At 29.7% G+C, this 13612-nt stretch overlaps 1 protein-coding gene across 1 annotated transcript in view; it reads right to left on the reverse strand.

Annotated features, from left to right (window-relative positions):
• Positions 1-13612, reverse strand: part of LOC148300785 (cell adhesion molecule DSCAM-like) — a 232891-nt gene that overhangs the window by 78263 nt on the left and 141016 nt on the right. The window contains exon 9 of the mRNA XM_088274307.1: positions 3004-3134. Within this exon, the coding sequence (XP_088130433.1) occupies positions 3004-3134 (131 nt within the window). The remainder of the gene's footprint in view (positions 1-3003; positions 3135-13612) is intronic.

Consider the following 13612-nt stretch of genomic DNA (forward strand, 5'->3'; position numbering starts at 1 on the left):
CTAATTTTTCTCGAACCAGTTTCGACAAAAATCTTGTCATCATCAGGGTTAAACATGTACTCTGATTGATGATCATTATGATAACCCTGATGATGACAAGGTTCTTGTCGAAACTGGTTAGAGAAAAAATATACCAATAAAAAGTGGTTAAAAACAAAGTTGTTTTATTTTATAAAGTTCATAAAATGTGCTAAAGTATCTACGAAAAACATTCGAGAAAATATTTGCTAGAGTAAATATGTTTTATATACAATTTATCGATGTTTTCTTTGATAACGTTACGGTGAAGTCACAACTTTATTTTAAGTATAATTTCGTGGCTTTAACAGAAAAATAATGTGAAGTGTGGTTTCAGTGATTCAAAACAACCACAGATGATAGTACAAGTACCATCTTATAAATAAATGTCACCAGGCTTTAGTTATAAGCGCAACAGTTCGATTCCCAGGGGTGGTGAAAATAAATTTTAGCTATTTACATGTTGTTATTATAAGTGACTATAATATTTATTTAATATTACCCTGGACAGGTCCCTGAAGGTCGTAAGTAACCACCTTGCCTTCATGCAAGAAACGATTAAGATAACACTGCTTTAATACAATGCAGTGCCCTATGCACCAATGGGTGCGGATAAGGGTTAGAATAAGATATATAATATAAATATCAATTATAAAATGTCACAATGGATATCAACGGTTCACAATGACGTCATATGAAAAATATGACACTGACTCTTAACTTTGAGTATCAAGATAGAATATATAAAACTAAAAAAGCTTTGACTTAAAAAAAATATCAAAAAAAAATATAAAGTATAAATTTTTCTCAAAATCACGCTGGAAGGTTGGCAGAATTATTGGAGTTGTAAAAATTTACCCCTTTCTGTAATATTTATACATATATATTCAATAAATTTTAGGCTCAGGGTTAAAATATGAAAAGGTCTGGATTGTACCCTCGGGTATAAGGGATGGAAGGATCTCTCCTCGCAAAATAGGCTTCGTAGGCATCTACAAAGGTCCTACCGGCTCCCATGTTTATGTACGTATTATGATTGCTATTCCAACCGAAGATGCTATAAGAATTATTCTCTTTTAGGTTTACATGTATATATATATATATATATATATATATATATATATATATATATATATATATATATATATATATATATATATATATATATATATATATATATATATATATATATATATATATATATATATATATATATATATATATATATATATATATATATATATATATATATATATATATATATATATATATATATATATATATATATATATATATATATATATATATATATATATATATATATATATATATATATATATATATATATATATATATATATATATATATATATATATATATATATATATATATATATATATATATATATATATATATATATATATATATATATATATATATATATATATATATATATATATATATATATATATATATATATAGATATATATATTGTATATATTTATGTATATACATGGTACGATCAAATCAATTAGAACCTAAAATCTGGTGGTGTCAAAAATCTGCATAATCTCGATGCATAATGCATGTATGACTCGATTTATGGGTGTTTGTGAAGCTAAGAGTGTATGGCAGGTCAGAAAAGTATGGCGTTCTACCCTCTCTGCCTTCCCCTGCGAAAAAACGGTGTGCAGTGTTTCATGTAATAAATATATTTTTAAACACAATAAATCCCAATAAAATGAGTAATATACCAGGCAGGATAAATCCCGGCCTTTAGTTACCAAAAACATTTTGACATTAACCCTTTGCCAGCCGGTATCGGTCAAAATTACTCACAATTTTTAAAATGAATGTCTCAACTCAAATGTGTTCAAAATTTATTGGGACCATCTGCATCTCCAATATCGCTTCCTTCCACGCCATCTAACCCTCTCGCAAAATGATCAAGACGAAATGCGCTCGTTGACCTTTAGAACCCAATAATTCATCCCTCGGCCTTACTGTTAACGATTTATCAAACCCCCACCCCTGGGGGCTCCCCCCACCCCTGTGGTTTTTCTCACCCATATGGAGGTTGTGGTCACGCAAGGACTGGTTTTGTCTTTCCTGAAGGAATTCCTTATCTTTCATACCACTGCTTTTATATATCGTTCATTCAGAAGTTTTATATTTCATTGTACCTACATTGAAATGATTGTATCAATTGGGATTTTTAAATGTCAAGCCTACAGTTTTTTTTTGTTTAAAAAAAATCTGGTTTGTTTAAATATGATATGCAAAAGGTTTTTGTTAATTGATGATAAAAATGTGGATGTTTTTTTTTATTAAATAACACATTTTCACACAATTTTTCCTTGGTAATATAATTTTAAAAACACATGACATAAAAAAACATTGTTTTTTTGTTGATATTCATACTAAATACATATGATACTTGGAACATTGTGATGGTAAAAGGAAAATAGTTTTCTTTTATTTTATTACTTACCGCCTTTTTTTACTTGATTTTTTTCCTCAGAAATCGATAATACATCTAAAAAAATTGTCGTCGATGAATGATACATAAAACATCGTGATGATAAAAATAAAAATGTGGAATTTTTTTTTTCCATTAGTTACCGCCTTAGTTCTACTTGCTTTTTTGCTTGAAAAAAAATATTTGTTAAAAAAAAGTTTTATATCTTTGTTGATAAATGATACTTAACACATCGTGATGTTAAAAATGGGATTCATATTTATTAACTAACGCTTTCTTTGTACTTGATTTTTTTTACATAGAAATAAATAAAATATGATATGTAAAAAAAAATCCTTAGATTATTTTTTGTTGATAAATGATACTTCGTGATGACAAAGTAGATTTTTTTTCTTTCAGTGATTCACGCTTTATTTTTAACATATTTTTTTTTACAAATACCCATTCAAATATTTATTTATTTTTAAAAATACGTACAAACCATTTAGATTATGTTAAAAGCTTACCCCACGAAACCAGGCGTATTTGTCCACGGGTGGTCTGGCCTCAGTGTTGCAAATAAGTTGAACGTCTCCGCCTTCCTTGAGGGTAGAAGGATCCTCACTTGATCCTACGCTGATAGTCACTCTCGGAGGAACTGAAATAATTAAGAAATAGGATTATGATTATTTTTGATCAATTTAATAAAATTACAAAACATATTGTAATTTAATTCCTTTAATATTATTCCTCCTTTTAATGTCGGTCACTCCTTTCAAGAACGTCATAAATAACGTCATAAAGGAAAACGTTTTTAAAAATTAAAATATAATAAAATGTATTAAAAATAAATATAAAGCCATTTATTGGAGTTTTAACTGTGCAACAGATCTTTTTAGGTAAAACCTAAAGGTTTTTTCTCCATTTGAAAAATATTTAGTAGGTATATTCAAAAAAAATATTTAAACAAAACCTTTTCTTCAAAATGCAAAAACAACACTTTCTGCCCTGTAGCGGGTAAATATTAAGTTAAAAACATGCCGCTTCTTCTGGGATATAGTACATTTTCTGGGCATTCCGAAAACATGCACATCTGAAAATTGACGATTTTTGATATATGACGTTGTTGAGGAGTGAGCGATATATCTTACACTAATTACGCTGTGCTTATTCAGAAAAATTATTAGCTCTTGTGCTTGGAAAAGGAATTGCACTTAACGTTTTAGTTAATTACTGATAGAATTATATTTTTATTCTCTTTATATTTTTTGACAGTTATATTTTCAAATGACATGTTTAAAGAGAATTGAATTTATTTTTAAAATTTTAAATATCTTCTTTTTTCATATTAAAATATTTAGTTCCCAATTATTGAGAGTTTAGTTGGAATTGGTTAGTGTTATATAAATATGTATAACTTTATTATCAGAATGTTAATATGAATTAAAATTTATAGATAAATTTAATTATGTAGGATATAATAAAAATAATAAAACCCTTATCCGCACCCCAATGGTGCATAGGGCACTGCGTCATATAAACGCAGCGTTATCTTGATCATTTACACATGAAGGAAAGGTGATCAGCACTCCGCTTCAGGTACCAGTCCAGGGTAATATTGAATGAATATGGCAGTGAAAATATCACTTATATTTATTTTACCCCCCTTGGGAATCGAACCCAGGACCTCCAGAACGGTAGCCGAGCGTGCTGACCATTACACTACGGAGGCGGACAGACATTATGTAGGATACTAAAGCCAAAATACATTGAATTATTTGTAAGCTGAAAAACAAGGTAATGAAAATAGTTAAAAAGATTCAATTTTCATTTACTTTATAGAATTTTAAAAAATTATATCCATCAATACGAGTTAAGAATATTTTCAAAGTATTTTTATTCAAAATCTGTTATTACGAAAAATTTATTTACATGTAAAAACACCAGTTAAAGATAAAAACATGTTTTTGATAAAAACATGCAATGGCAGTGCTATCTGGTCAAATCATGAAATACTTCACATTGTTTATGTCGGAGAGCATGTTTCTTGACACTGCTATCGACTGGCATTATCAATGTTTTCCATTGCATTGTTGTTTCACAGGTTTTTTAATATTTTCATGGCAAGTATCTTTTCTTCACAAGTATTGTGAAATTTAAAATTAAACATACGAGCATTAACCACCCTATGACCTGTCGTAAGTCCTTTAAATACCATGATTTTGTTATGTAGAGATGTCAGAATTTATGTATTTAATATTTAAAAAAAAAATAAATACTGTTCAGAAAATTAAATGTTAATCATAAAATATACGACGAAACTGAATCTGTTTTGATTAAAAATATAAATGGCACAGAAAAGAAAAATTGGAGCGGCTAAAATAATGTGAATATATAGATCATCACTTGAAAGGTATTTCAATAAATAATAATATTTGGCCCCAGGCAATCTTGGTAACTTTCTGACAACCGTTAAAAATTTCCCCTTGCAGAAGAAAAGCAATAAAAGAAATCCAATTTGGATTCAATTTATATTTCCATGTCAGAAAGAAGTGAAAGTTTAAAAAAATAAGCAAATCGAACTGCTTTTACATTTTATTCAGTGACTAAAACATATTGAATACATTTTTAAAAACTTGTGCATGATAAGATTGTTGTGTATGTATTCAACAACACCCGTCACAGGTGTTCTTGAACACATTGGAGATTTGAGATTTTGAACAAACGAACAATTTGTATTCGTTCATTTTAATATAAAAGTAAGAATATGGAAATCTGGGTATTTACAGGGTTTTTGACCTGTCAAAGGCTGGTTTAAGTCATTATTTTTTACACTTGTAATGGGAATTTTTTAAGAATTTTAAAACCTTACAATTTTTTTATATGTATTGAAATATTTGACTCCCATATATTTTGGTATATGACATTTTGCTATTGTAAAATCATTTTGAAATCTCAATAATGAACTTTTTTTGGATATAAATATTAACCATCCTTTAATAGCTGAAGAATGATTTTTTATTGCTACATAAGGGACATGGAATTTTAAAAATAATAACTTCATTGGCTAAGTTTTTTTTTAATTAAGTGATTTTTAAGTTTATAATGAATTTATTTATTTATTTTATTCGAATATTTTTTAAATATAATGACCAACGATTATTCTCTGACAGATTTTGACAGAATAACGAATAAACCAATTTTGATTGACATGACAAATTATTTATTTATTGATTGGGCGTTTAATTTAAAGAACTACATTTTAATTTATGTATTAATTTTAAATCAAACACAGATTATTTGAGTCTACTAAGTTATATTTTATTTACAAAAACACATACAAAATTTATATTGTGACAATTGTTTCATGTTAGGGCATTACCAAACGAATGTGAAGATCAAATGGACTACGGTCCTTATGTAGCTAAACAATTCTATGTGAAATTTTTAACACGTGCAGCAATATTTTATGGGAGACAAAAAAAAAACAATGGAATTTTCAAACTAGAATGCAACGATTATAATACAATTTACGTGGGACAAACTGGACGCTCTTTCTAAACTAGATATTCAGAACACGTAAAATCTTTTAAAAATAAAAAATAAACTAGACTCTCAATTTGCCAACCACTTAAATGAAAATAACCATAAAATTCATGTCTCAAATAAACCAATTCCATTACAAAAAATCTGTGTTTTATTTAAAACGAATGACAAATTATTATTGTATCTGATTTTATATTGCAGTATCTTTATTTGTATTGACACGTGTTTTGTGACAGAGGGTTAAATGTAACTCATCCCGAATCTAAGAACTAAATGACCCGAAGTGAGTCAAGACAGCTCATCATCATAAGAGCCGAGTAAACAGAGAAGGGCTGCGGAAAAGTGGTCCGATCGGACTGAGAGCAAACAAGATGAAGTGTCGGCTCGTAAATGGCGGTGGTGCGGTATCAAGTGGTGTATTGACCCGTCATCTCTCGTGTCCGAGACACAGTGAAATGATCAAATCCTCGACCACTTTGGGCTTACTTGAAGGGTTTGATGGATTGGTAAATAGGAAATGGATGTTATCCGAAAATTTTCACGTTCTTTCAAGCTTTGTCGTCGTGGACAATATTAGTTTAAGTGGTGTTAGAAAATTTTGACTTTGTAACAAAATGTTCGGGTCATTTGGCTACCGTGAGTATTTTTATACTAAAGTTTTCAATAGGTAGTTTATGCTAACATATAAACTTTTTTATGATATTTGCCAGTTACAGCTTTGATATTTATAATACCAGCAAAAATCATTAAGAACTGATCGGCTGTCCAAACGTAAAACACAGTAAAGGACATTTTTTAGTAGTATGTTTTTTTTTGCATTATTGGACTCTAAAGTCTACTTAGTCTAAAATTGCAAAAATTGCAAAAAAAAACGTACCACAAGAAATTTTCCCTTACTGTGTTTTGAGTTTGCCAGCCGTGATGTATGCTGGTATTATAAATCTTAAAGTTTATAAAACTGATCCTACGACAATCTCTGCACTAAAAAATATCATTCGTGAAGTTAACGGCATCCTGACGTCCCTTCTCTAACGAGTGGCACGAAATACTGAGGCCAGATCCAAGAGTGTGTCCGACGTGATGGTCTACATTTATCCAAAATTATTTTTAAGAAAACGCATCCACACTTCTCTTCTTTGAAACAGTTTGTTGCAGTTTCTTTTGCAGATATTTTTTTATTAAAATTTTAAATCCTAATTTTGCCACCGGACGAATTTCATATATATTTACGTGTAAATAAAAAAAATCAGAAGTTATGGGTTAAAAAGATACAGAGAACCTGAATCACCATTGATCTTCCTCTAAAGACATCTAGAAGAAGACCAAAGAATTCATGGATGCTACAGAAAAAAAGCATGATAAGGAAAGCATGGCCTAGGTGACGTTGCCTATGATAGAAGAACCTATAACCTGAGGAAGAGTAGAGCTGACCCAAACAGTCTTCGAAGACAGTCAGTTGGGATAGAGCCAGGAAAAATAAATGTTTTTCGTGAATATTTAACGTAAATATTACATGTATACAGAAGGGAATATAATGATTTAACGTAAATATTACATGTATACAGAAGGGAATATAATGATTTAACGTAAATATTACATGCATACAGAAGGGAATACAATGATTCAACGTAAATATTACATGTATACAGAAGGGAATATAATGATTAAACGTAAATATTACATATATACAGAAGGGAATACAATGATTTGACGTAAATATTACATGTATACAGAAGGGAATAAAATGATTTAACGTAAATATTACATGTATACAGAAGGGAATATAATGGTTTAACCGGAAATGTGATTAAAAACCATCCTTTAATTAAAAAAAGCTTTCTTCGAACGTATTATTATTATTGTATGCTGAAACTAAAGTTTGCTTCAAGTACACTTATTCTGCAAAATGGAAAATCAGGTACTGTGTAGCTGTAAATCAGAAGTGGCAAGCTCGAGTTACGTAATTGTAGTGCCCGCTCCTCTCACAAAGCGGCTAGTTATTGTTTGTGACTTTGTGTACCGAAACCGGAACAAGACGTGGGGCCTGGAATCACTTTGGACAGACTCGAACCGGATTTGGGGCGGAATTGAAAATATTTGTACCGGAAGTGGGTTGAATTTTTTCAACTTACATTTCAACTATCATATGACACAATGTATTTGTTATTACTCTTGTTGAATCGATACTGATTTTTAAAAGCTGAGTAGTATGGACTCTTTTGAAATGTGAGGTAAAACCATAACCCTATAGTTGTCTCTCGGACAATTCGATACAGTGTTCTATGCACCATTTTATACGAACGAGATGAGAATAAAGAAGGACGTTTCATTAACATTCAACAGTAGATAAAGGTGGGTAAGATTTTTTTTTCATTATATGTGTATGTGGTGATTATTGAGGTACTTATTTATTATAAATAAATAAAATGTGTATGTTTGTTCTAAATCTTAAATATCCGTATTAACCGATTTTTTTTTTATTTCAGTCCATTCAAAGTAGACTGAACGCAGTCAAAAATGTAACCTCTCATACACTTATTAATACTTGATTTAATTTTTAAAAGTACTCTCATACAAGTGTAAAGTAAAACGATGTTTGATAGATGTTTGAATTGTTATTCGATAAAATAAAAATCGATATAATAAAAATCGATATAATAAAGAATGGTGTAGAGATAGTTTAAGCACGTTTATGGAATGAGTGAAAAATATCAACAAAACAAATTTATGAGGTAAATGAAGTTGATTATAGAAGCAGAGGAAGGTCGAGGAATAGGCATGATCGAGTTTTTTCAAATACTCAAAAGTGATTAGGCCAGAAGTCAAAATCATCGGCGGGTGTGTATGGGGAGAATTGTGAATGTGAAGAGGCGAATATTGCAAAGACAGATTAGTGTGTCGTTCTGCTACCCTTGTGAGGAAACAACGTGATGGTTAGTTAGTTAGTTTGTAAAATACCCTCTTGGTTTATTTATTTTATTTTGAGACATGTTAGAAAATAAAATGTATGAAACATAATTAAACCTATCAGCGGAAGCTAAACGGGCAGTGCACAACGGAGTCCTGGTTCCAACTCTAATGTTTGGAAGTGAAACATGGAATTGACAAAAGAAGTATGAAAGTAGACTGAATGCAGTCGAAATGTGATTTCTGTGAATGTGCGACAAAACGATGTATGATAGATGTACGAATAGTGAAATAAGGAAGGAATGCAAAGCTGAGATAAGCATTATCGATAAAATTAAGAAAGGTGTGTTGAGATGGTTTGGACATGTAGAACGAATGAATGAGGAAAGAACGGTTAAACAAATTGATGAGGTGAATGTAATTGGAAAAAGGAGCAGAGGAAGACCGAGAATAACATGGCAAGATCAGGTATGCCGAATACTTGAAAGTGGTCAGGTTAGGAGCCGTAATAATCGGCGGGTATGTAAGAGGAGATGCATGAACGTGGAAGAGGCGAAGTATGTTTGCAAAGACAGAGTGGTGTGGCGTTCTATTCTCTATGCCTACCCCTATGGGGAAGCGGCGTGATGGTAAGTTAGTTAGTTAGTTATATATAAAATATGAAGGTTTGCAAAAGGCGGTGATATATTCTTACAAGGCTAAAATTTCAGTTGTCAATTTTTCATAATATAAATAAAAATCTTTATTTATCGTTCTTTTGAAAAGTAAACCGACAATTTGTAGTACCAAAATATCCGATAAAGCGACTATAACGCAGCTTTACTGACGCTATGAAGCTTTTATGAGGCCCTTTGAGTATTCAAGAGCTTTTCACTGCTCAATTCAGAGAGAAATATTGCATTGCAAGTGTTTGACTTGCAATATCATCCTCGCAGTCATCAGATATGCCCTTTGAGCACTCAACAAATAGAAAAAAGAGGTTTAACGCTATGATTTATTATGGATTTTGCGCTGGTAAATGCAGATCGCAATTTGCAGCCCTTAAATTTATCCAATCGAGAGACCAATCCATTGAGAATGTATTGAATATAATCCCTTTTCAGCCAGAAAAATTTAATAAATATATACACATATTTTGCGTGAAATAAAACAGTATTGAACTGTATTATTGTACTTAAAGATCTCCATAAAACTTGCACGTTTCAATAAAATAATTGATGCGTTTAAAATCGATTGCAAATGAAGATAATTGATAATTTGAAAAATATCGTACGGTTTTTCAATTTCATTATTATTTTGTCATATTGGGCTGTAACTGCAAGGGAATGATAATGTTTTTTGATAAAAATATTACTTGCTAATTACAATTTTTTTCTTAAAATCTGTTGTGATACGTGTTTCGATGCATTCAGCATCATTTTCTAACACCGTATAATGATGCTGAATTCATCGAAACACATGTAACACTAGATTTTAAGAAATTACTAAATAAAGTAGTTAGTTAACTAAATAAAGTAGCATAACAGTGAGCCAAATGTAAAGGCCATAATATAAAACGCCCTTCTTGCGATTGTAGAGGGTATGTCGCTTACTCCTTTCAAAAACGTCATAAATGTAAAATCGTCGATTTTCAGTAGCGCATGTTTTCGGAATTCCCAGAAAATGTGCTATATCCCAGCAAAAGAGGCATATTTTTGACTTTATATTTACCCGCTACAGGGCAGAAAGTGTTTTTTTTGCATTTTAAAGAAATGGTATCGTTTAATTATTTTTTTAAACATACTAAATATTATTCTCAATATTATTAATATTTAAAGCATTTACTTTGTGGTTAGTCATTTTTACTTATTTATTTTTTTTTACAAAAATGTTAATAAAATTAGTATATAACCACTCACCGAGATTCTTACGTCTACCGGTTTCGAGACGTACCCGTCTCTTCGTCAGGACAATCACTAACACAGCATGCAAACAATACTACCCTTCACCACCATAGCACCATTTACACACTCAAAACTACACAAATTGTCTAACACATGCGATTTTTGGTCGACCCGAAGACCAACATGCACTATAGTTTTCAATACAGACATGCGTTACGAGCCGAGGTTAAACGTATATTAGAATTAGACTAGGAATCGAATCTATTTATATACTTGTAGGATGAGAGGAGTGGGGGGGGTTCGAATTGGATATTGACGAATCGTGTTTAATCGATGTCGAATCAAACAATGGACTATATGTAAAATTTATTTGGTTGTTAATTAGAGGAATATTATTTTTAAGTGCTTTCCTAATATAAAAAATCTCCATATTATTTAGTTTTAACCCTTTATTATTAGTGTTTAATATTTTTACTCCCGTGTCTTTTTTGAAGACGTGATTTGATTCTATGAGGTGATTGGCAAATTCGGAGAAGTTATTATTGTTTAGACATCGTATGTGTTCTTTTATTCTGGTATTAAAATTACGCGACGTTCTACCAATATATTTCGAAGGACAAGAATCGCAAGTTAATTGGTATATACCAGAATTGTCTAGGATATTATTTTTATCTTTATTATTTAAAAGGATTTTCCCAATATTATTATTAGTATAAAATGCCGGTCTTATATTTTTTGGTAAATATTTAGTTACTTTATTCGTTATATTATTTATAAACATTATTCTTCTCCATTTATTATTATTATTATCATTTATTATTTTGGGATATAAAAACTGTTTTAAGGTTCTTTGTTTAATTTTTTTATTTAAAAGAGAATTAATTAATTCTACATTATAACCATTATTTAACGCAATTTGTTTGATCGTATTAAGCTCGGTGTCAAAGTTAGATTTGGATAAGGGGACATTCACTAAGCGATGTATCATCGAGTGGAAAGCGGAATGTTTGTGGGAAATTGGATGATTGGAACTATTATCAATGACCGTATCTGTATAAGTTGGCTTACGAAAAATATTAAAGTCTATAGTGTTATTTAGTACTGTTAAAGTTAAGTCTAAGAAATTTAATTTATGGTCTTTTTCAATTTCAAGCGTAAATTTAATATTATCGTTAAAGGTGTTAATAAATTTTAAAAATGAAGTTAGTTGTCGTTCTGTTCCTGTCCAAATGCAAAAGATATCGTCTACATATCTTTTCCATAAAAATATGTTTTTAATTAATTGATTATTAGATTTAAATATACTATTTTCAATACTATCTAAAAATATGTCCGCAACTAATGGGCTTATTGGAGAACCCATTGCTAAGCCTGAGGTTTGATTATAAACTTTATTATTAAATTGAAAGTAATTTTGGTTTAAACAAATGTTGAAAAGACGACTTAAATCATTAGAAATGTTTTCAGGTAATTCTGAAGTATTCAGAATATCTTTTATAATTATTTTTGATTGTTCTATATTTACGTTGGTAAATAAGTTGACGACATCGAACGACACTAATTTTGCATTTTTGGGGAGTACCAGGTTTTTAAGTGTGTCTATTAGTTCTAATGAGTTTTTAATTGTATACTTAGTTTGGAAAATATTTAAATTATTTGATGTATTTGTTATAAATGACGCTAATTTAAAAGCTGGGGAATTACAAGAGGACACAACCGGTCTAATGGGATTATTATCCTTATGAATTTTTATTAAGCCATATAATTTGGGAATTTGAGGATTTGATTGAACTAACTGTGATTTTATTTTATCATTTGGAAACAGATCGCTTTTACATGATTTTATCGCATTTTTTATATTATCTTGGAATTTATTTGTTGGGTTATTTGGAAGGATTTTAAAAATATCGTCGTTTAAGAAGTTTTCTACCTTTGAAATATAGTCTTTTTTATTTAGAATAACTATCGAATTGCCTTTATCGGCTTTTGTTAGAATTAATTCTTTATTTTTTAATGTTGTCTTAATGTTTGATATTTGGGTGGAATTAGTATCTTTTATAATCAAATTATTTAAATTGCCTACTTCATTATTTAAACTTTCCGCACATTTATAGTGATAGGACTTTTGTTCTTTAAATAATGCTGTTTCAACATCCATAGCTAAATTATCTAACGCGGGTTTAACATTTTTAATATTGTACTGTAAGTTGAATTTTAAACCCTTTGACAATAATGAAGTTTCATCGGGTAGGAATGTGTGTGAAGAGAGATTCACTACGCGATCATGAAATTTATGCGTATTTAGTATTTTTGGGTGATCTATTTTTAGTGTTTTTTTATTTATCAACTCGTTAATTTTTTTATCTAATTGGCATTTTTTATTGTATGCTTCTATGGATGTAAAGTGTCTTACTTTATCATCGAATAAATCCCATTCAATGGGATGTAGGATATGAGTTAGTTCCATGTGCAAAACTTTTAAAATTAATTTTGTATCATTTCTTATTTTGAAGGCATTTTTTAAAACTTCTTTCAACAACGTTATTTTTAATTTGAGGATGGATTTTTGTGGGATATTAGAGGATTTTGAGAATGTTACAAATTTAGACTCAATGAATTGAGGGAAAATGTTATTTTTAATACATTTTTGATAAAAGTATATGTTTAGGGAAGTGATTCTATATTTTTTTGTTAGTTTTTTATAATGATTTGCTTTTAAGGCCGTACTCGCCATTATAATATTCTCAATATTATTAATATTTAAAGCATTTACTTTGTGGTTAGTCATTTTTACTTATTT

The sequence above is a fragment of the Brachycentrus maculatus genome, unplaced genomic scaffold (genome assembly GCF_059751285.1).
Source record: "Brachycentrus maculatus isolate JH-2025_06_01 unplaced genomic scaffold, ASM5975128v1 h1tg000656l, whole genome shotgun sequence".
Taxonomy (NCBI): domain Eukaryota; kingdom Metazoa; phylum Arthropoda; class Insecta; order Trichoptera; family Brachycentridae; genus Brachycentrus; species Brachycentrus maculatus.